Consider the following 25,280-nt stretch of genomic DNA (forward strand, 5'->3'; position numbering starts at 1 on the left):
GCCCCGACTCCGCAGCAGCAGGAAGGCTCCACACTCCAGACCGCAGTCGGACGGCCAACTCCTCCTCCTAGTCCTAGCCCCCCTGCTCCAGCAGGTCGCAGAGAACGGGGGTGAGAGAAGACTCCGAACCTCCCTCCACCTGCTCATTGTAATGTTGATGCATGTGTGTTCTAAGGTGCATTTAAAACCCAGGCGGGCATGGAGCTACCTGCCAGAGAGCAGCAGGTAAGTTTTTGATTGTAAAATGAAGTATCTCAAATAAAAAACCCAAAGTTAAACAAAGTATGACAGCAGCCGAGAGCATTAAAAAGCACAGCAAACAGAGAGCATAGTAACGTTTTTAATAATGATTTCTATACAAAAATTCCTTTGATACAGATAATTTCTGAGCAGATCAGAATTCCCTTCTCAGTATAAAAAACAAAAATTCAGCTTTTATAACATATAGACAGTGACTGGATGTTCCAGTTTGGAGTCCTTAATACATCTCTGCATTCCTTTTATTCTCTTTGTCTTATTAAACAGACTTCCTTTTTCAGTTTAGAGTCCTCTGAGTAAAATGCCCCCCTCTCTCAAACACACACCTACCTCTGTATATCTCAGTTTCCTTTCTCCTTTCAGAATGATTTTGCTGTCTTTATTTTACATTTCATAGTCCTTGAGATATGAAATCAGCTATCCCTGCAGATTAGTTCTTTGGATGTTTTTCCCTCTACTTCTTTGCCGTGAATAATTTCCACTTCTTGCCAGAGGTTCTATTAGCACCCTGAATGTTGCTTCATTCAGTTCATTGGACTTTGATCCAAGACCACCTGGCCATTTCGAAAAACAAGGCAGGTGCAGGAGATCTTAGTGTCTTAATATTTGGTCAGTCTTTCCCCATTTTTAATACATTTGCAGTCTGTTTATTTCCTATACCTGAAATTTTAAAAACAAATAAGACACAACATATATATAGTTTGGTGTGCATAGATGTTTATAAAGTGCAAATAGTATTTGGTAAAAAAAAAAAAAAAGAAAAAAAAAAGCTTTATAATGTGAGCGCCCTTTTTGTTTAGGACTTAATCCAGAATATGTAAGTCCACCTCTGGAAACAGTTCACTTTCATCTACATTTCAAATGCCTCCACTCATATTCCTTTTCCCCTCAGCAGCTCGATAAAAATGTCTCAGTCACCCTGCAGGGGGCAGTGTTTCTGTTAAGCGTTTACTTTTCATCCACTACAAAGATTTCTTCAGGGATTTTCTCCTCTGAGTCAGAGCAATCTGACAGCTTGTCCAGGTACTCCATGCCATTGAAGCGCTCAGCAACACAATGGGCGGTGAGACGGGCCTCCGGGTCGTGGTCCCAGCAGTCCTCAATGGAGGCACACAACATCTGGATGCCCTGCATGAGGAGAACAGGCTCACAGTTAGTCAATATAATTGACTTTGGGGCAATGCAACTTAACTCAAACTGAAGCTATGAATGTGCATTTATGCATTTTCAACTGTGTGTTTATCCATATGCACCTCTGTATCAGTACTTTTATAAAGGACTTTTGATGCATTTCTATTGGAGAAACTAGCATTGAGAGTTATTCTTTCTGAAGGACCATTTTGCAAGGAGAATAATATGCAATTCTTTGAACATAAATGTTGCAGCTGCTTCATCTTGTGTACAGCTTCACTTTAAAATATGGAGACACTAGGTGCCACCAGTAGCTAGACACAGAGCTCATTTTAATGTTGTAGATATCACAACAATCCTATTTAAAGAAGAGCAAAACAAAGCGAGAGACAGTGTGTGACAATGCGCTGTGGCAGCTTGAATGGATGAATCTTTTCATTGTGACATACATAGTAAAGCATAAATAAATAAGCTGTGCAGAAGGGAGACGGTTTTAAACCCTCTTGCATTCTACTTTTATTTTCTACATAGCGAACTGCTGAGTACAGCAGCATGAATGTCCTCCAGGAGACACACTGAAAATTTGTGCAGCTATCTCCAAATCTAAACAACACTGTCTCGTTCTTTATGACAGTTTCCCTTTGTTTGGAACAACTATAAACACTTCTGATTTAAAACTTGGCTGCCAATGTGGAAAATAAAGTTTATTTATGGTTTTTTTTTTTTTTTGTATCTTAGAGAATTTATTGATCCCCTACTATGATTTATTCGTTAATATGGCCACTTTAAGTTTTCTTCGTAGGAAAAGAAACTATATTAACATTTTAAAATAATAAAAATATAAAATGTGAAAGGGGCCACATTCATGAGTAGGTCATAGTTTGCATATACAGACTTTTAACCATGTAAACTTTGCAAACCCTAGTTTAAACACAGTGTGGATATTGCAAGGGACAACCTGCGTCAGTAATGTTCTCACTATTGGAATTAGGTGAGGGTGAGCAGAGAATGGACACAGTGAATACATCACACCATTACCTGCACTGTTCTCACAGCAGTGTGAAGGATCTGGAATACTGAAGACTGTTTAAAGTAGGTGTTCCATTCTCATTTCTGTGTTTGGCCCGTAGTGATTAATCCCAAATAATCAATGTTATTTTTTTATATTTTATGTTTGCTGTGCTTTGTTTTTAATATCAGCTGACAAATCTGTTAAAACACAGATTTTGTGGTTACAAACGAGGCATTTATAAATTTCATTTCTTACCGAGTGGTTGGTCCAGCTGTTGGGGATCTCAGGTCTTCCTCTGTCCCTGAGGACGCTGTCCTTCATGCTCTCTACACACGGGTGTTCTCTCAGGTTTCCAAACGGTGGCTCGTATGCTTTCACGTCTGCATGTGAACACACAGAAACAACAGGTGGGTTCAGAGAATTAGCCTGTGCACAGCTCAAGATGGTAAGTTTAGGCTTTTACACCTGCCGAGAGCAGGGCAAAACAACTTTGAAACAGATCACATCTGACAGATGAAGTTCTGTGGAATAGAGAGAAAGATCAGATGGAGGTGCCCCACAGCACACACATCAATAACACCTCTCAAAGGATTCACTGTGCGCTCTAAATTGAAACTGTAGGATGCAAACTTTAAATAGCACTGAAGCGGCACAAACAACTGAAGAACCCTAAGCTGTTGATAGAGGGGCCATGGGCGAGATTTTCTGAAGAGAAACACTATCGTCACATTTTTAGCCTTACTGTCGATGAGTTTAAAGAAACCTCAGCAACAATGCTCTGGCTTTGTGTCAGCTCTCTTACACAACAATTCCAGAGTGCTTGTCAAAGGCCACTTACCAGTTGTGTTTACTTAGGGCAAAATTTCAAAGCAGGTCTGCAGGAAACAGCCTGAGAGCTATGAGTCAACAGTTTCCGAAAAAAATATATCGTATGAATTCCAATTCCTCTTTGTTTGAAGTTTGGATTCCTCAGCCGCAACACTGAATTACACTGAAGTTAAAACCTAGCTCAAGCTAATTATCAGTCATTAAAAGATGGACTAGCAAAATTAACAGATTTTATAATGGATACAAAATCAGACTGAGAGAATAAAGTGAAAAAGAGATGCATATTAATAAACTATATAACAAAGTCACTGTGGAGTCTGACTGTGATCCCTGGCATACGTGGAAAATAGTTGTCAGAATTGAAACAGTTTCTACTTTTCTCACCTACAAAGACAGAGTCGTCGTTAAAAACAACGAACACATTTTACAATGCATCCTGGCTGTGTGAAAGTTACAATGTACTATTAAACAACAGTGGTAAATTCTTGTAAATACTCAGGAAGTTTCAAAAGAATAATTTTGAACAGGAACAAAAAACTGATGACCAGCAGCGATAACATGGGCAAGTATGGCTGCCCGTGAAACTGTCTGACGAGTGTTTATTTATGATGTGACTGCTGATAGAAGCAGCAGAATGAAGTGTATAGGGCTGCACTCTCTGCTTAGACTCAGAAAAATGTTGCAAAACTAAGCAGAGAGCAATTTGAGTTTAGATGGATAATGATCCAAAGCACACTGCAACAGTAACCCAAGAATTTCTCAAGGAAAGAAACAGGATATTCCTCAAGGGTCAAGTCAGTCACCTGATCTCAACCCAATGGAGCATGCTTTTCAGTTACTGAAGACCAGACCTAATGCAGAAAGACCCACAAACAAGCAGTAACTGGAAGCGGCTGCAGTAAAGATGTAGCAGAGCATCTCAAGGGAGGAAACAGAGCATTTGGTGATATCCGTGTTCTCTAGACGTCAGTCAGTCATTGACTACAACGGCTCCAGTCAATGCAATATTTTTGTTAGACTCCTTGCATTAAAGCTAAAGGTCTGCACAGTTTGATGTAAAAACCACTGTGGGGGTGGCATGCAGAGGCAAAATGACAAATGCGCGTCACGGTTCCCTTATGGACCCAAATATACTGTGGCTATATTTCTGTCAGTGATACTGCAGCTGCTGTTTAATGTCACACAGCTGAAATACAGAACAATGGCTTTTACAGGCCAGTAAGAATCTAGCAGAACCACTTTAATTTATACTTCATTGTAGCAGAGGCATTTTGTGGTATAAAAATATAGATATTTATACACACATACATATTTTCTAACAATAAAATAGAATACAATCCCTGTAATGAACTGCTGGCTATTAAATCTGTCACTGGAAACACAGAGATTTCAAAAAAGCACAATGCAGATTTGTCCTGCATCTTCTCATGTAAATCTCAGAGTTTACGTAACAGTGCAGAACAAAGCTGTGTCAGCTGTCGGCGGGTTCTGAGGTTGCCTCTTCAGTCATAAGGCCAACATGTTGTTGCTGAGAGTAAAACAATATTTTGTATGTGAATTATTATGAAAAAAAGGTAAGAAATATATAAAAGCTGTTTGTAGCTTTTTAAAATAAACTACTGGAACACATAATGCTCACATAAGCATGTTGTTTGTACTGTTTGATGATCGTGATGACGTTTTATTTCTTTTTAAACACGTTAAAAAGAAAAGATCGCAGGGAGTTATGCAACCTACAGACAGGAATTGGAGGATTCTGGGACACAGACTACTGCAAAAAAAAAAAAAAAAGTTCTTTACAGTCTGGAACTCAACATTACTGCAAGCAAAGTACTTCTGGTTTGTTATTCAAGCTTAAACACAAACCCAGTCAACCATTTTTAAGAGAAAAGGAGACAGATGTTGTTTGTTTTGTTGTGACAGGTCCAGGGAGTGTATAACTGTGTTCTAGACAGCAAACCCACTTTGGAAAGTGTCAGCAAACATGCTCGTGTGCTCATCTCCAAACAATGCTTCTCGAGTATAGGACTTGTACTACTTCATAAACAAAGTGTGTATTCCAGGACAAACAGATTTGCCCAATCTGGCTCTAAAGGCAAAGATGTTTATTAAAGGTAAACCTTAAATTAAACTGCAGTGGCAGAAGAGGCTTCTGAAAGCACAATACAGTGCGAGTGAGGACTGCTGGGGTTTGCAAAAGTCACACATTGCACACTGACAAGATTTCCTCCAAAGCTATTTAACAACTTCAGCACAGTAACAATGAGGAACTTACACTATATGTCCGACAGCTGACATGTAGTGATGTGGATTTTGCAATGCTAGCACATATTTCCTCCTTAATGTCTATTTTCCAGCCCACTTGTCCGCCATGGCAGTCGAAAGTGTATGTGCATATGCAGCCAAGAGAAATGTAGTCATTTTTCTTTCCTACTGCAAACAAGGAAAAACTCTTGATGAATGGCATCGTTTTGAAGCTTTGTAATTTACATCCGTCACACTGCACTTTTGTTCTCGTAGATTGACCACCTGCTCCCCTACGCACATCCCAAACTCACCAGTCTTAGTTGGCATACTGAAATACTAACCTCACACAGGTCTGCTTAGAAATCAGTCAGCACAAGCATTTCACATTTTGTTTGATAGTCTTTCTCTGCTGCCCTTCCAAGTGAACAATTTTTTGTCTAATTATAGCTTAAATAAAATATAAACACTGAAAATAAGAAGAGAAATCCTGTCACCTAAACACATAAATAATACAGCAAAAGCGATCCAAACAGTTTCCCCATGTATTTGGAAATAAATTAGTAATGTGATCGCAACAACTGTGTCAGCTTCCCCAAGTCTGTCTGAGTCTGGAACAACAGCTTGACTAATCTACTCCCAGCCGCTGCTGGTTTTCATTAGTTTGCGGTGGCTCCAACACTTGTTTTCTGTTGTTAAACTCAAGCATTACAGATGTATGCATGAACATTACTCATTAGCAGAGCTTAATTTTAGGGCATATGGCACCGACTTGCCCTGGAAGCTTACCCTACCATTAACTGCAGCTGATACATTCCCTAACCATCGACTAACCCCATTAAGTAAAACCAAAAAAATATTTTAGCCCGCTTTGTATGCAGCTTCAGGGAACGTAAATTGGCTGCACGTATTTTGACCCTATTTCATCCTCAATCAAGTCTAAAATTTGTTCCTAAATGCGCGTTGTGTCAGCCCCCCCCACCACACGCATTAGACCCTCCAGTTCTGAAGGGTTTGATGGTCTGACATCTGGAGAGCAGCTGCCCTAACCTTTCCTCCTCTCCAGTCAAGCTCAACCTCTCCCCTCAGGGAATGGAGGCATTTTTTTTTCGTCTGCAGCTCCACATTCGACACCACTCCGCTATTATCCTCCTACTTTGCCCCACCCGCTCGAGGAACGCCCTCACAATCTTTCCAAGACCTAAATCTGGACCAGCTAAATTATACAGCAGAGGCATTTTAAGGAACAGACACTCAGATAAAAAGATCTGAGCCTGGAATCTGACTTTTCCTTCTCTTGGAGGTGTGCTGATCTCTCCGTTTCCCCCCTTGCTCTAACCCTTCCCTCAGTCTTGGAAGATAAAGAAGGTAAAGTGATGGTTTGTGCCTGGCTGGCTGTCGACAGACAGTTTTTTTCCTCTCGTCTGGCAGATCTCAGATCAGACCACGGCCTCAGGAGCCGTGACAGAGCAGCCCTGTGCCTGCCTGCAGTGATCAGACATCTTCCTTACATTCACACAGGCAGGTGGCATCAGAGACAAGAGGAAAAAGCAGGGCATCACCCTAGTCATTATACTGATGCCCTGGGATGTGTCACTCTGAATTTATGAGTGTGGGTTCACATCTGCTCATATTTTGTCTCAGGAAGGTAAGATCTCAGGGAGTCATAAGTGACTCACCGACCTCCAGGGAAAACGTGGCAACTTCATAGTAAAAAAACAGCAGCAGGAAAGCAAGCAACTCTTGAGTGTACTTTGTAAACACATCAGCTTTGCTCTCATGCTGCTCTGCTCCAGAATCAATACCAGATCTCAGCCAGCACACTATCTGCAAGGAGATTTTTAGCTGCCAGTAAGGGAAAACCAAATTACACCATCTCATTTGTGCAGCTTATTCTTTCCACCTTTCTCATCGTCTATCAAGGTGAGAGCTTAGCTTTGTTTGTACAGTGATTTAATCTCTGAACAGGAAAACGTCTCCTTCAGTTTCAGTCCTGATGAACTACAGACCTCACCCTTTTACACTTCTCCAAGAAATGCCAAGTCTGAAAAATGGGGACAGAGATATGTGAAACACAGGAAAATGTGAACTAACCGAGTGGCTTCTATCTTTAGTCTAGAGGTGGGACGGGAACCTTGCGCTTCCTTTCCCGAGTAAATTTACACTGGCCTGTCCTGTCTTGTCTGTGCCTGCATGAGTAAAGCTTCACGGCTGCCTATGGTGTGTTGCACTGCAGTGGGAGACTAATTAACTGCTGCCTCACCTACCTGTGTCTCAGAAGAAAGAGACTGAGAGAGACGGGAGGAAAAAATGTAGCGTAACTGAGTTGAAAGTGCCAGATTTAGAAACGGGGAATGGTCGAGTGTATCTGGGCAGGACAAAAATGTGTTTTGGCATAACGTTTAATTCTGTATACAGTGTTTAGGTTAGCTAAACCTAAACTAATGCAAAGTAAGGGAATGAAGGACTTAATCTGACATGCATGTAACGGATGGAGGGAAACGCAGGATAAACAAATGAAGATGTTGTTCGCGCAGATTTCCTGAAATCCCTCAAGAGGAAACCAAATGAAGCCAGAGTGAACCTGGATCTGTTTAGTGCATCTTTACTCATCTCTATATACTGCCTGTCCTGATCTCAAGAGACATTAACCACTAAATGTCCTAATATAAACCACACTTGCAAAGTTAAAATCTCTCTAAAAAAAAAACCTGCGTCTTGGGACTGTGCTCTTTGCAAAGCAGGAAATACTCTGTTTTCTTTTCAAATGTGTACCCACAGGGCACTCACGTTGTTGCAGTTTGGAAGGAAAAGCAAGAGGAATTGTGGGTCACTTGCTCATGTTTTTGCTTCAGAGGACTCATGGGCAGAATAACTGCACGATACACTTCAAGGAAGCCCCCTGGGGAGGGAGGGGAGGGAGGTTAGTGGGGGCAAAACAGGAAAACTCAGAAGCAGAAGTGTTCATGCCCAAACCCGGCATTCAATCACTGCTGTGACACAATGGAGACAGGAGCAGTCTCAGAAACAAACAGGACCACAGAGACACAAAAGGAAGCAAAAACAAATAACCTTCTGTCGACATGAAATACTGCACTGTACTGGCTTCAGATAATCAACCACTTCTATTATTTGCACATACCTCGACCTTGTTTTGCTGCAGAGTGACAAACACGAGTAACGGTACATTAGTAAAGTGAAGGCTGATCCTTGAGGCTTCTACAAGATGGATTGTGGCTTTGACACTTTTAGATTTTCTTCCCACCATGACTAATGGGTCAACGAATGCTCACACATAAGTCCTGTCACACAGCTAATAAGTGAACTCACAGTGGAGTTGGTCACTTGGTGCTTGTATTGCTCAGAGGTCAAACAAGCTTTTACAGTATTTCTGAGGATATTTACACAGCCTCTAAAGGGAATTTCATCAATCAGTGCTTCTATTGGTTTCCTATACTTGCAGTGACCCGAGCTAATTTACCAACGAAATTGATGGTTATCTCCGCAAAGGTTAGAGGGAGTGTTAAACGTGTGTAGAGTACACTACGTTGATAGTCAGGAAGACAGAATATTGGGTTTAAAACAAGTACTGAGAAAGCGTGACAGAAAATAACAAGTGAGATGTAAAGTGTCAAATAGTACGCTCGCATTTAGTACATAAACAAGAGTGAAAAAGTTATTTTTTCTCTAAATGTTGAACTATTCTCAAGTAGCCTGTGTTTCAGGAACTAGATGCATAGCATAGAGCCTTTCTTCTGCATTTCCTGTGTGATATGGTTAAACCGACTCTGGCAAGAAACCAATGCTTTTTTCTCACCGACATCTTAAGTATTCCTCTCAAAACACACATTAAAGCTAAACTCTATTTACATAATCATTCACTGATGTTCTATATCATCAATAATTAATTTTACGGCTAAATCATCAGTTTATGTAAGGTTGTTTAATCTATTCAAAACATTTGGATAAAGCCAGTGCAGGCTTTTCATAACTCGTGTTCAGACTTCATTTTATTGACGGTGGGGAAAAAGTCATCTCTCCTTTCAAAAAAAAAAAAAGCAGGACTAAGAGCCATCATGTGCTACTGGATTACTGGAAGAGTCCTTTTTGACCAGGATATGTCCTTCAGCGTGCACAGTAAACAAATATGTACTGTTGCTTTCTTTCATCTGTGCAATATCACTAAAACTACAAACATCCTGTCTCAGAGTAATGGTAAAAAAATAAAAAACAGTTCATGCATTTTTAACTTCTAGGCTGGACTATGGTAATTCATCATTATCAGGCTGATCTAAAAGCTCCCTGAAAAGCCTTCAGTTGATGCAGCGAGAGTAGACCATATTTCTTTCATATTAGCTTGTCTTCATTGGCTCTCTGTTTAATCCAGAATTAAATTTAAAATCCTTCTCCTCACATACTTCAATAATCAGTCCCTGTTACATCTTAAAGATCTCATACCATCATATTATCCTAATAGAGGACTTCACTCTCAGACTGCCGGCCTACGTGAGTTCTTAGGAAGTTTAAAAGTAGAACGGGAGGGAGAGCCTTCAGCTTTCAGGCCCCTTTCCTGTGGAGCCAGCTTCTAGTTGGAGCTATATCAAATGACCTTGAACCGTCCCTCAGTTAAGGTGCCATAGGCTCAGGCTGCTGGGGGAAGGCTTCACATTATGCACACTGCACGTCCTCTCCACTCCCCACGTGTTTATGGATCATTGTGGCATGTTGCTATCGCTTCTTTTGTGCTGTGTTCCGTCTCCCTGCACACCCCTTTTTGCTTTTCGTTTCCCCCCCTCAGCAACAAACAATAAACAACATTGGCATTTCTTTGGGAATTTTAACTGAAGCGATCGTTCTACAGCACAGCGTGTTAACTGATTAACATAGAGCATAGAAGGACTTCATGATCTCACCTCCGACTGCACTACACCTTGAGATGATCTCCCACAGTACGAGAGCCATGGAATAAACATCTGCTTGTTTGAAAGACTCAATGTTTTCTAGGTTGATTCTGGACTCCAACACCTCGGGGGCCATGTACCTGGCAGTGCCCACCTGTGGAAATACAAATAGAGAGCGACACAGATTAATAATCGTCTTTGACCGTAGTTGCAAATGCACAATATTGTTATGCACGATTTAAATATAGAGGTACATCTAAGGGAAGGTGGCGAACCACTTTTTTTTTATCTGCTAAAACAGCAATCGTTTTGTTGAAAACTGCTCGTTAAACAGTAGCTGCATTAATCGAGCGACAGGTAGTGATTTTGTCCTGTGTGCTCTAAGAGATCAAATCACATTTATCTACATGAGAAAAAAAGTTGATGTAGAAAATAATTAGAAAAAAAGGGCACCACTGAGCTCATCAAAACCTTGCTTGTCTTCACATAATTATCATCCTTGAAAATGTGTCCACTGGAGCTTCCTCCTAATGCATTAGGGGCATCACAGTGCATTAGGTGTGCTGTGTGGCAAAGGGTGAGCCCTTTTCATAACAAGCCATTTTCATAACAGAGTGTAAATTGTCTCTGGCCTATTACGTCTTTGTAATGAGTCCATTAAGAATCAATCAAGCCTGTTTGTCTTGTGACTATGATAAAACAACAACAACAACCCAAGAGCACTTACAGCAGTATTTCTATCAGTATTATCCTTCTGGGGACAAGATGGAGTGAGTGCCATATATACACACACAATGTCCTGAAGTTGTGAGGGTAAGAAAATGAAAGGTTTGATATATAGCTTGGCTCTTTTCAAAGTCTGACAAATATCCCAGAAGAATTATACGACAGGGCTTAGAGTGGTTTGTGTTTGGGGCACTGGCAAAGTTGATGATGTCTGAAGTGATTGACAGCCAAGTGAAAACAATCGATCGCCCAAAATTTAGTCTTAGGTAAGCCTTACCTGCCCACTGTTGGCCAGCTCATCCACAGACAGAGAGTTGTCCAGCCGAAGCGCAAGGCCAAAATCACACAGGCAGCAGGTCAAGTCATTTTTCACCAGTATGTTGGAGCTCTTAATGTCCCTGTGCGCGATAGGCACCTTGGAGCGACCGCAGGGGGTGCGGTCGCTGTGAAGGTGTGCCACTCCACGGGCTAGCGAACCTCCGAGCAGCCACAGGTCATGCAAGCTGATAATATTATGAGTCAGGTACTCCTGGAGATTCCCTCGTGGATGATAAGCTGTGATCAGCCAGTACTGTCTCGGCTCCTTCCTCTCCTCTGCTGTCAGGAAGTGAAGCACATTCTCATGCCTCAAATCCGCATCTGAGAAAATGTCCTTCTCGTTCTTCCAGGATGGATACTCCTCGTGTGAGAAAATTTTAATTGCTACAGTCTCAAAGCCCTGCTCCACGCTAACAGAGGAGCCCTGCTTCAGCTTGGCTTTGTAAACTTCTGCAAAGCGCCCTTTTCCAACCTGCACGTCCAGCTCGATGGGCAGCAGCTCAGTGTTGTGATTGAGGCTGTTGGCGTGCGTGGAGCTGCTGTCTTCTTCTATAATGACGAGTGGGTCGATTTCCAGCAGAGAATCTTTCTTGTGTCCGCAGTGGCCACTGCGCTGGCGGCACACACGGTAAAAGTAGAAGAAAGTGATGACCACGGTAGCCATAACCAGGAGAGGCACCAGGCTTACTAAGATAACAGCCATCACCTGTGGTTCCGTGGGCCCTAAAGGTCAAAGAATCAGCACGTGTTAATGAAGATAGTGTGAGGTTAAGATGCAGAACAGACAACCAGTTTAAAAGTCACTTTAAATCTGTGAGAGTAGTAACTGTGTTTCTTTTTTCTTTAAACTACAACACCCACAATATGAAGACATAAAACACTAAATTACTTTGTGGCAGATTGTATCAGCACTTAGCTACAAGTAAAGTAATCAGAAGACAAGAGAAACCCGACGCTTCTTTGAGGAATGTTTATCAGGATCAGAGCTAAAGTTAGATTCTCAGCCACAAATGTAAACTGCTCCAAACCCTGACCCAGTCAAGCACGATCTCATGTCTGATTCTTATAATTTGGGAGGTGGTGTGTCTGGTAGCTGCTTTGGTTTTGGCAAACAGTGAGAGTTTATGCTTGTGCTGTGTTTATAGTCCAGTTTTTAAAGCTGCAGCAATAGAAGAAGATCTATAAAAAGTAGATCACCAGACATAAAACACTAAACAAGAAAACCTCAAATGGTCCCCAGTATGAAGCGCTCTAAATTTAGTCATTTATAAGTTGTGTTGCTAAAGCAAATGCCACACTTTATTTAGCTGTCTAGCTTACATTTGAGTTGCATAACACGTGTAGGCAAGAGTATCACGTGTGCATTATTTTTCAAGAAATACCTGGCAAACAATTTTAGGAGCAAGTGTAAATGCGCGGAGCAGAGTCAGGCATCTAACCGACAGCCGAGTTGAGACCTCGACTTCTCTCTAATTTTTTTTTTTTTCTGAACAGGAAACCACATGTCTGAAATCCTCTACAGGGCCTCAGACAGACTGTTTGTTTTGATTTTTGTGGAGTGAGAAGCTATTTCTCACAACAAACCTGTCACTGTGCCTCCAAACTCCTCCGGGCTTTAGACAAAATCCTTACTTGTTGTGTGAATTATTGAAAGTGCAGAAGTAATGCTACATTTAAGGTCTGGAGATGCTGTGAAAAACCGTGTTATTGAGAATTATCTTTAAGTTCAAAGTGTGAAATACTGCATACACAAGGGTAGAATCTTTAGAGGGAAAAAGGCTTTAAGAAATACTCTTGCTGGTGGGAAGTAGATCCATACTACTCACATACCTGCCTGTTAAATATGATGCTTCAGATATGCTTAGCTTAGCATAACATAACGACTGGAAACCATCGAAAACAGTGGTACCTATCATCTTAAATAAAGCTTTAAAGTTGTACTTGTTTATTTGTTTACACACCATTCAGTCACAGCATTAAACCCACTGACAGGTGAAGTGAATAACATTGATCATCTTGTTACGTCTTGTTCGATTCTGGCATTCACATGGGTGTTACTCTGACAAACCACCCGCTCACATTCAATATAACAACTGACGTACCTTGTTTTCACTCAAGCTAGGTCTCATTTCGTAACATTGCCGTTCCCAGTAGGCTTTGTTAATGTGTTTCTGATAATAGGGTGGGAAATACCATTAGCTTGCTTCTCAAGGCAGCTGTATACCAGTATGAAGAGAGGGAAAACTGCAAGCAAAAGCTGAATCGTTAAATGGTGCTTTGTTCAACAGGTTCAAATTGGCATTATTGCCCTGTTGTTCAAGCTCATCTGCAGTGCCTTTACTACAGAACTTACCCACTTTAGTCACTGAGAACTTCCAAAGAGCACACAGACATTCCCAACAGTGAGAAAATATGTTTCCATGACGTGCTTTGCTCCGCGCAGATGCTTTCAATTTGGCTTTCGGTGCAGAGCCAGGTCTCGGAAATGTACCTTAGTGTTATTACTGCCGGGACACCGTAGTCAAAATACATCTTATTCCAGGGCCAATGTTGTAACTGGAGTCTAGAAGCCAGTGTCTACATGATCTCCTAAAGCTGTTTGCAATTATGCATCTGGAGAGCATCCCAGTGCACACATGTTGGCACTCATGCACGACAAACTGATAAAAAATTCTGACGTTATCATGTTATCCTCACAAATGAAAGAATAAATACTTCCACTTCTAAGATGTTAAATGAATCTTCCTCCACTTTAAAAAGAAATGAAAGATAGAGGGAGTAAAACTTAAAAATCAGATCAAATAACTGGTGTGCAATATGTAAGGTATGACTCTCCCAGTGATGAACTCTGAAAACTATTTCCAGGCAGGGGTGTAGCACAGAACTCTGAGCCCCACTCAAAAGCACTCTCTGCAGGAACCCTTCCTTTCTCATATCGCTCATCCATCATTGTGTGTGTGTGTGTTTTTTTAAATAGATAATTGAGCCAACAACTTTACAAGAACCTGTAGGGGTCCTTAGAGTACCACTTACGTCCATAACGCTGCACATGTTAAAATGGACACACACTTCTTAGCGTGCTGTCGTCTACAATAACTTGAACATCTAGAATTGAATGTTCATGATTCTAATGTCATAAAGACATTTGAAATACCAACCCTATAGTCTTCTAACACTTACATTAAGAAAATGCCGAGACTACTATGCTGCATAATAAAGACCGTTGTATTACGAACATGTTTTTTCCACCCACCCCCCCACCCCAAAGAAAATGTTTTCTTAACATCCTGCGTAATTATAAGAAATCTCTCTTCATCCTCCCCCCCTGCTCTCTTCACTTCCTCTATCACATCTTCTTCCTCACTATCTGCCACACAGACTTCTAGAAGAATGATGCGTGCAGGATTGATATCAGCCTCTAAACCTGCTCACAGCCAAACACCGTTTTCAGCCTGTGCGGTGCTAAAGGCACATCAGGCGTCAAACCAGGTCATCAGGGCACACCAAAATAACTTGAAGCTTATTTGTGTTTACAAAACCAACACTATAATTACACTATAATAACACTATATTACAATAATATGAGTCATAGTGATTTTCTTGTCTTGTTCCTTTGATGTTATCAAAGACAAACAGAGATGTCATGTGGTTACTCTCGGCTGCTCCCTTGTCACAGTGGGTCGCTGTTTAATTTGGCAGAGTGTTTGCAGTGGATTCCTAATGCAATCCCACAAGGGATGTTTTATTGGCTGGAATTTAAACAGAGACATTTGGCTTGCAAAACTAATGTGTAAACCACTACTCTAAGGAGCAAACACCATGCATGACATAATAATGTTTACACTGTTTGTCGATGTGCTGCCTGACACTGTTTCATTATAACTAGCAAAATAAGTTTGTTTTTTTCCCTTGTGTCGCATCATTTGGAAATGAACCTGCTGCTGCTCAATCGCTCTGGCTCTTTCTGTAATTCAAGGCCGTGGGTTTCATGGTGATAAGCTGTGCTAGGTCTTTTTGGTAGCTATATTGTCACTTAACAGCTGCTGAGAGCTAAACTTTTCTCAACTGGTTAGTTGTGCTCTACTCTCCTTTCTTTTTAAAATAATTTTTTGTAACAGCTGTCTTCCCTCGGTTTGCTTATTTGACCCTCACCTTTCTTGCTATCGATCCTTTGATTTTTGCTTTCTTGGTGAAAAACATGACTCAGTGCACATTATCACCTAGTTAGAGTAAAAATTAACTGTGGTGCAGAATTAAGTTCAGAGCATTTTTCCTCACTTCTAACGAATAAAAGGGGCATCAGAGAGCCTCCGTGTTTATTTGGAATCAAAGTTCAGACACCCACCGAAATGTAGTTATGACACCAATTACTTAGACATATAATGTCCCTGTTTCCAGCTGCAGCTCTGAAGAGGCTTTAGCCTGCTTTAGTTAATTGTTTGGGTTTTACAGCTTGCAATTTGACCATTTTGGCTTAATTTCACTCTTATCAAACCAATTTCCATTCAGAGCGCTCAGCTATATTCAAAAGGCTCTAAAAATCTACTGCATGGACTTATGTACCAGTGTTGCTAGACTGACAAATTTGCAGCTATTTGTTGCGCATAGTTTAGCATTTAACAATAAAAGATTCAAATATAGCAAAAACAAGTTAAATATTAATAGTGAACTGTCTTCTACCACATTTATTTCATACATTTTGACAAATTGCCAATTTAACTTACTTGGGTCAAAAAAGACGCGCTCATTGCATTCATCCTCAGAGCACGAACAGATGAAGAACTTTGAGCCCATGCCACTCAGCTCTTTCATTTCACACTCGCTGTTGTTGTAGTCCTTTAAGACTAAGCCGTACAGTTTTTCAGCTGGGTTGTGGCACACTGTATCAAAGGTGACGTTGCCATCTTTCTTCCTCCTGAGAAAGAGAAGGCGGATAAACACTTTTTACCAGTCAAGTTTGAGTTCGGGTATTCACTACCTGCTTTTCAAAGATTTGTAACAAAGAGATGATGGCAGACCTACACTATTGTGCGAAAGTCTCAAGTCACCCCTGATTTCTTTATATTTTGCTAGGAAAATGCTAAACAGCTTCAGCGATTTATTGAAATGTGGAGGCCAATCCATGACTGATAGTGTTCCATTGTGCGTTTTTCTGTCGGTATGTTTTTACTGCATCAAATTAGACAAGATCTTCTACTCACTAGCTGAAACACAGCCCCACACCATGATGGCACCTCCACTGTTTTACAGATTGCTTTAGACACTCACTGTTGTACCTCTCTCCTGACCTTCTCCTTACATATTGACAACAATTTCAAACAAAAATGTCAAATTTTGATTTATCTCTCCAGAAGACACGAAAGGCTTCTTTGCAGCGGTCCTTCCACTGAGACCATTTCTTTGCCTCTGATGATGCCCACATCTTTCCAGTTGCACAGCAGGTCATTACAGGATCTTTTCCTATCTCTTAAGAACGTAACTTTTAGATACTGTTCATCTAAATCTAGCTTTTGGCCTGTCACTTCTAATTTTATCCACCATGTGCTCAGTTTCCTCAATTTTTTTATTTTTACAGACACACTGCTCAACATGCTGTGATTGGTCAAGCTTTCAGCTGACATCTCTTTTTAGAAATCACTTGATGATGCAAAAATATTATTTTATTCCTGTCAAACTGTTATGTTTGGTGTTTTTCTTACATTTGGTTAAAGGAAAGAAAACAAATTGTATGTTTGTCGACTGCTAGTACTACAAAGTACTTTCTTCTCGCTCTCTGCTCCCTTTCGGGGTTGCCACAGTGGATCATCAGCCTCCATCTCAACCTATCTTCTTCTGCTACACCAACCCTCTGCATGTCCTCCTTTACTACATAAATCTTATCTACAGTCTTCCTGTTTTCCTCCTGCCTGGCAGGTCCACATTGAAGACCTTTTTCCCAATATTCTCTGGAAATTCTCTGTTCTCTGCACACGTCGAAACCATCTAAACCTTGCCTTTGAAACCACTCGACCCGAGCTGTCCTCTAATGTACTCAATTCTAATTTTATCCGTCGTGGTCACACCCATGGAAAGTCTTAACATCATCAGCTTGGCCTCCTGTCTTTTAGTCAGTGCCACCATCTATAAACCATACATATGCCAGGTCTCATATATAAACCATTCTTTTCACTCTTGCTGCTACCCTTGTGTCACAAATCATCCCTAATACATGTCTCCACCTACTCTATCAAACCTGCACTCTCTTCTTCACCTGTCTTGTGCACTGTCTATTGCTTTAGATGGTTGAGGTATTTAAACTCATATTTCCTTGCACTTTTTACCTTGCACTCATGTAAAAGTTCTTATGTATAGACACAACACCGGTTCATCCCTTTCTGTTAGGCGCCTTTTTTGTGCTTGATTGATTTATAGATAAGTGTTAAATGACTTAAACAACAACCCAAGCACAAAATAAAATCCTCTGAAAATGTTCAGGCACAAGCGCTGAACTGAAGATCAATGAAAAGCAGCTTATGTCCAAAGAAAAGCTCTGTAAGTCTGGAGAACTACTACTCAGGAACACTTGAGTATAACAAAGTTTGGCTTCTTGGAAGCAACATATACAGAAATGAGAGGTGGATCAAGACTTTTGCACAGCCTTAATAATTAGGTACATAATGCAATGACAAACTTGTAGCTGTAAATGGCAATATTTTTATGTAATATACAATATACACACACACAAATGACTAAAACATTGAATTCAAAGTTCTAAGGATGGAGACTTAAATACAAACAACAGAAGAAAAAAATAAAAACTTGGCTCTGTACAAATCAGCATATTTACATTTGGAATTCCTGCTGAGCAGTGCTACCTGGGTGGTTATGAGAGACATTTTAAAGAGGTACTGCTGTCCACGTGCCATTAGCTTTCTGCTAACCTCAGCTCATAACAAGCCCACTACACTGCGAGTATAATGAGAAACAGCAGCACTGCTTTAAGCTTTTAACACCAATACAAATCTGCTTCCTACTGCTTCTCACAATCAGAGTCAGATTTGATGCTGACGGGTGGTTAGGCGATCACGAGCTGTCATAATCGGGCCGGCTTTTTGGGCAAAATGCTGACGGAGAAAGTGAAAAAAGCAAGAGGTCACACAATGAAGGAGATTTTAGAGCTTCAGGAAGGAAACGACGGCTGATTTGATGAATAAATAAGTAGCCATTGTTCCCCTTATTTCCTAACTTCGCTTTGTGTTTGCATGAAGAGGCGTATAAATATAAAAAGGCACAATAAACGTCAGAAAGTAAAGAACGAAACAAAGAAAAGCTCTTGAGTCTCTTTGCTATAGTTTAATTGTTCATTTACATCCTGAATCATTGCATTAGAATCACAAGGCAGGAAGTTCAGTGGACACTTACCAAATACTGACACACACGTCTTCTTTTTGGGGGCAAATAGATGTAATGCCACACTCCACCTTACAGTTCCCTTTACCCGAGCAGTTAGTTGGCTGTATATCACAAAACTTGCACAGCTTATGTAGCTTCATTATAGAGGCCTCTGGAAAAAAAAAGAGGAAGTGAAAGAGGTAAGATTAAGTTGTGAATTTCATTTCAACAGCCTTAAAAACCTGAAATTTAATCAAAGGACGGAGGTATTTTGGAATTTGTCAGTGTGCAGGAGCTGATATTCCACATAACCACAGGAATATCCAAACAATTTCATACTACAGGGGTGGACACATTTTCCTCCCCCTGTGGGAGCTTAACAAAGCAGAGCAGTGGCATCCACCTCCTTTGGACTTGTTCAGACCTGTATCAGTGAGACACACAGGATTGTGTGAGGAGTGCCTGTGGGTTTGATAATCATCTAAGGAGACAACTGCCAGACAGGCAAGAACAACAAACAGAGGAAACACGGATGAATTTTCTTGCTGAGGGTCTCTAATTTGTCAGCCCGATGAGTCGGCTCCCCATCAAGTAAGGTGTTGTGCCAACACCGCTGATGATTTGTTGATGGAAAAAGAAAGGGGGAAAAAAAAACGAGATTATGCATCAGTCTGTGAAGAACAGGAGCGAGAAAGAATTTTATTTCCACAAACAGTCCTAGGATGCAGTTCTGTAATTTATCCTTGCATTGAGGGACGTGATGACAAAAACCCCACCAAAATAAAATCAGAGACAGAAAGGTGAAGAATCTCTTCTCTAGTTTTTAAAAGGAGTTCTGGCTACTACACAAAATTATGAGCGAAAAGAGGATGTTGTGGCTTTAAGATGTGGAAACAGTTTGTAAAGGGGACATTTCAGGTTTACTAGGATTAATAAGGAGAATGATTAAAAAGAAGAAACAATCACGATGTCTGGCAGGATTGAGATGCATGCATTGCATGTGTTACGCAGAGTGGAAACACGTGACTTTGCTGGTTCAGTTAAACCACCTAACCACAGTTCATCTGTATGCTGACTTCACGTGTACAGGAAGTTGAACCTGCTGTTTTCATCAGAGAATTCAACTCACGAACAAACCAAGAGGGAAAACACCGCTTCTGGTACACTGATGTACCTGAAGTTGGTCGATGTCTCAAAATGGCACCGCTGAGGGTTTATCACATGACCAAATAGTAAATAAGTTTTAGAAGGGGAAGTGTAAGTGAAAGCGTGCTTCTTGACATGGTCAGCAAAAAAAAAAAAAAAAAAAGTATGCTTTGGGCTTCACACAAGCTTACGAGAAAGGTGCTCTCTGTCAGTGTGTGTGTGCTCTTAACCTGGCACAAGGATCCTACTATGTCTGTTCCCCCAACACCCAGGCTGCAGGGTGGGGTCAGCAACAGACACGCTGTACAACATGCACCCTGGAAGTGCAGCAAAATTAGATAACTGCCACCGGATGGCTGCGCCTGACAATCAGCAGCAGATGAGGCACTTTCACAAGACCTTATCAGGAAATCGTTGGCTTTTTTTGTTTTGTTTTTGCTTTCAGGGCTTGTCTGCACTGAGAGAGGCCTTCACAAATAAAAAAACAAAACAAACATGAAAATATCACACCTGAACTCCAGACTAAACTACGCCACAGAGCAATTTTAAAAGTCTGCCCAGCGGGCTGGTGAGGTGTTTTGAAGTAAATCAGCACTGAAGGGATAGTCCATGCCTGAGTGCTGTAGGAAGGTGGCTGAGCCTGAGTAATTATATCATTAGAGCAACTCCTCTGAAAGAGCATGTCATTTTAACCCAGGAGGAGGCGGGCAAAGGAAGGGATGAATGGTAGTAATTGTCACCCAGGGCTACATATAATTGCAGAGAGGTGGGGGGAAGGATTAGGAGCAGCCAAAGCCACTTGGTGCCGCTGGGACTGAGTCTGAGACAGATGAAGGTAAAACACTGTCTTCCTTAAGGGGGGGGGGGGGGGGCGTTAGACCTGATAGCACTGTGGCTACACATCAAAGATGCAGATAACCAAAGGAGGCTGGTGACTTACAGCAGGTGATGTCTTCCCAAAGCTATCGCATTCGCACTGATGAAAGTTGCGACAGAGAGACTCACGGAGTCAAGTGAAGCTAATTTACATTTGAGACCACATTAGCAAGTAAAGTGTCCTGAATAAACAAGGGTATTTTCTTTTTACGTAGTTTTAGCTAAAAGCTAAAGAAACACCTGTTTGGGGAAAAAAAGCAATTACAGTATCATATTTTTGCCCAATAAATAAATAAGGGTAATCAATTGTCACTTTGTATCACTCCGCTTCTTCTTCACAGAGTCCGCTGAAATAAGTTCCGAAGCTTTGACTACTTTTCTGAGAGTTTAAAGTTCAACTCACCCGCCTCCTCGAGCAGACTACTACCAAAGAGTATCATTCCACACCAAAAAGCGGAAAACCGAAGTAGCTCCATTTAGACTGTGCGCTGCCCTCTTTCTCATTAATTTGCCGAAGCCTTGACAGCGGGTTAATATCCAGTCTCCGCGGACTTTCTTCGGCCCGCCTGTTGCTCCCTTTTAAACGCCTTCACGGCTCCGGGAAGACGAAGGAAAAGAAGCAGATTGGGTAAACACAAGGCAGGACTTACCCTATATGACTCACAGTATGTGCGCATTTCATGAAACAGGAAATCTTCAGAAGGGGTTGGACAGGTTTTTTTCTCTTCTTCTCGTATTCTTTTTTTTTTCTTCTAGGTCAGGCTCATGCGGCTCTGAAGCATGTCATTAAGAGGCTGAAAACCAGCAGAGCAAGACTAGAAATGACACGCTCAAAAAATAGCTTAACCGCCTATAGGCTTTTAAGTCAATGCAAACACCCTTTTACTTCAAAACAGTCACTCGTTGCAGATCTTATTTAGAGGTGTCAGCTTTGAAAGGTAGCTGCTGAGTTCTGTGTTTTGGATTTATTAGTGTTACTGCGTTTTACACAATAAAAACTCAGCACATTAAATTCACTTAAATGTCCCCATCCAAGTTTAAAGTTTAAATTGCGTTCCTCTGCTGCTGCATGATTTTGCTGGAGAGGTTCCAGGCCCACGGTTTGTCAAGGATGACATGAGAAGCTGTGAGAGTATCTTTATATCTCACAGTGTTGGTTTTTATTGAAGACACACAGAGGTTAAGTCCACTATAACACCGATAAATTACTGGTCTATTGCCAGGGTTTTGCAGACATGCGTTTGCTTTTGCTTTTCCTCTACATACTTGAGATGTGATGTCAGGTTTCAGTTCTGACCCTGTAACCCTTTGGCTTATAACTCTTTTTCTTTTTTTCCTTTTTTCCGAGCTGTACTTTCTATAACCACCAGCTCAGTGAACTTTATTAGCACCTCTTATATTACTTCTGGCAAGCCGGCTTCAGTGTAGGTGCAGTGTTGAGTTTAAAAAGAAAAAAACATCAGAAGATGCCTCAGAATAATGATCATCATGTTTTGAGATGGTCTTCAGTGATAGTTGACTGTACATTTTAGGCATACAAATTCTAATACAGGAGATTTTAATGTACTCTCAAATAGTATGGTGCATTTATTTATTTTTTTCATATTTGCTCTTAGTCAGTGGGTGTGGGTGGGTTTACACAAGTCTGTGCACGTTTTTATTCAAGCCTGCATGGCATTCAGCCACCCGGCACTGCATGATGGGGTCCAAGCCACAAGGTGGAGACCCCACAGCGTTGTGAGGCAGCTCCCCACAGATCATACAAAACCTAAGTAGATCACAACATCCTGCTGAGTGACCACAGCACCCGAACAAAACGCCTTCAGAACTTTATAAATATACTCTGTACCAAACTGTGTGATTTTTATCTGCCTTTGCGCTACAGGAAGCGCAGCACACTCAAGTGTGCCAAGAAAGGCTTATTTACACTTTTAGCCCCCCCTCCCTAAACCTTGCACAAGTTTCTCCATGCACGTCTACCTTTGAATGATTTTTTTTCCTAGTTCATTGCGCAAACACAGATAAACAAGCACCAGGTAAACATACAGGTTCTCGCCGTTCTTGTAAACTTCTCTGGTCAAGTGAAAAGATCAACAGACCAGCCTGATAACAAATCTCTGGATTCATGCCTTGGGATAACACCGGTGGCAAACACGCACTGCATGCATTATAAAAGGCTTTTCAGGGATGTCAGTCTCTTTGCACATCTGTGTCTCTGTAGTTAAAATAATGATAAAAACAAGTGTGGTGTCTTTCCCACACAGGATTTTCTGCATAAAATGTATGCTCATTGCCCACCGGAGGTATTACACAAAAGGAGATGACACACGGGGATATTGATTCATTACTAAGTGCTAAGCTGAGGAGAAGGCAAGTACTCAAAGTGAGGAAGATGCTGAATTGCAGATCGGGTCAGTGAGCCACTTTAATAGGTACACCTATTTAACTACTTGTTTAAAAAATAAATGATTTTTTAACAATATTTTTTCAGCTGTTTGTTAATGGAAATCTCTAATCAGCCAATCACATGGCAGCAACTCAATGCATGTAGACCTGCGCCAAATGAAACACTAAGGTTCAAACCTGAGTATCTGAATGGGTATCAAAAGCGGTTTAAGTGACTGTGAAAGTGGCATGTTTTTTAGCACCAGATGACCTGGTGGGAGTATTTCAGAAGCTGCTGCTCTACTGGGATTTTCCCACATAACAATCTTCTTCTTTTTTGGACTGATACTCACTGAGCCGCAGTTCTCCCAGTGAAAATGCCTTGTTGTTGCCAGAGGTCAGATAAGAAGGCCAGACTTCATTAAGCTGATAAGAAGGCAACAATAACTAAACTAACTACTGGTTACAACCAAGGTTTGCAGAAGAACATTTCTGAACACATGACACATGGGACCTTGGAGTAGATGGGCTATAACAGCAGGAGACCACACTGATGCCATTTTTGTCAGCTAAGAACAGGAAACAGAGGCTACAATTCACACAGGCGCATCAAAACTGGGCAACAGAAAAATGGGAAACATTTTCCTGCTCTGATGAGTCTCGATTTCTGTTGCAATTTTCAGGAGATAGGGTCACAATTTGTTGTAAACGTGAATCCGTCCTGCCTGGTATCAGTGATTCACACTGCTGCTGGTGGTGGTGCAGCGGTGTAGGGATATTTTTTGACACAATTTAGACCACTTAATACCGACTTAGTATCATTTAACCCCAAAGCCTGCCTAAGTATAGTTTCTGACCGTGTCCATCCCTTTAAAACCACAGTATACCTATCTGCTGAAGGCTGTGTCACAAAGATCAAATCATCTCAAACTTTTTTCTTGAACATGACAAGGTTGGTGATTCATAAAAATGCTTTCTAGCCTTTAGGGTGTATGGACTTGTATCTGAACAGATTCCCTACTGCCTCAGCAGAGGAGGTTTAGTCATACTTCTTTGGGGTGTTGTTGGCACAGCAGTTATAAAAGCAAGCAAGCTGCAAGCCACCGACCTCATGCTGTCTGTATATACAACCTACTTTCAGTCAGGACTTTGTTACAGGATAAAATGCTCAAGTTCTGCTTATGCCAAAGGAAAAACTGCAGTCCCATGAGAGCAGCAATGTGTATTTGCACAACAGAAAGAAATTTAATGCAACTTGCAAATTGCTGGTGAGAATAGTGGCAAAAAACTAAAACAATTGAGTCATTTTGAATCAGTATCTTCTTCACTTGAATTGCACATGATTAAGATGCCTGCCTACGCAACGGGAATCTGAAATGTTTCATTAGCTTGTAGATGTCAGCCTGTCAGGTGTCTGCGCCTCAGGATGTGCCTCTTCAATCCTTCAGATGCTACTTTTGCCCCAGAGATCTCAGATCCTCTCTTACAGTATTACAGTCAAACTGCACCAGTTACAGTACAGTGTTGCTTTTTTAGGGTTTCAGGTTTTTTTTAAGGATTAAAATGACTGCATACTCCGAGCTAAAGAAGCACTGAGAGTGAGCAGCACTCCCCCATAACTAATGATCTAAATCTGAATGTTGGGTGGGGGTGGGGGTGTTTACTTGCAATTCTGTTAATACATCTTCCTAACTACCAGATAGGCTGTAGTCTGGCACACATGGGGTACACACCAGACTGGTCGCCGGTTCATCGCAGAGCTAACAAAGATAGACACACAAGACATACAGTTCACAGCCACAAACGCACCTACAGCCAATGGACCGTGGAAAATGATGCAACCTGAGAAAAAAAGAAGGGCTCCAGACCAGCAGATTCAAACCAAGAGACTTCCCTGCACTGCTGTACCTCCCCTTCATGAACCTCCACCTGGTATTACACCACCTGGGGAACCTGCAGTCAGCTGAGACCGTAGACGTCACTTGGATGAGTGATGAAATGTTTTTTCTGCCACTGAAAACACTATGTCCAGTTGAACAGAATCAACATTTTGGGCTCCACCTGGTAATTTTTGCTTAATCTTG

The 25,280-nt window shown here is 41.2% G+C and overlaps 1 protein-coding gene across 1 annotated transcript; it reads right to left on the reverse strand.

Moving 5' to 3' along the window:
* Nucleotides 1-322: 322 nt before the first annotated feature.
* LOC113014619 (TGF-beta receptor type-2) lies at nt 323-21,473 on the reverse strand. The gene is made up of 7 exons (XM_026156280.2): nt 21,215-21,473; nt 18,820-18,961; nt 16,143-16,333; nt 11,378-12,141; nt 10,387-10,528; nt 2,657-2,781; nt 323-1,386 (listed from the first exon to the last, which is right to left on the reverse strand). The coding sequence occupies exons 1-7, from the start codon at nt 21,285-21,287 to the stop codon at nt 1,207-1,209; spliced, it is 1,617 nt and encodes a 538-aa protein (XP_026012065.1). The 5' UTR covers nt 21,288-21,473; the 3' UTR covers nt 323-1,206.
* Nucleotides 21,474-25,280: the final 3,807 nt, after the last annotated feature.

This window comes from Astatotilapia calliptera, chromosome 22 (assembly GCF_964374335.1).
Source record: "Astatotilapia calliptera chromosome 22, fAstCal68.1, whole genome shotgun sequence".
Taxonomy (NCBI): Eukaryota; Metazoa; Chordata; class Actinopteri; order Cichliformes; family Cichlidae; genus Astatotilapia; species Astatotilapia calliptera.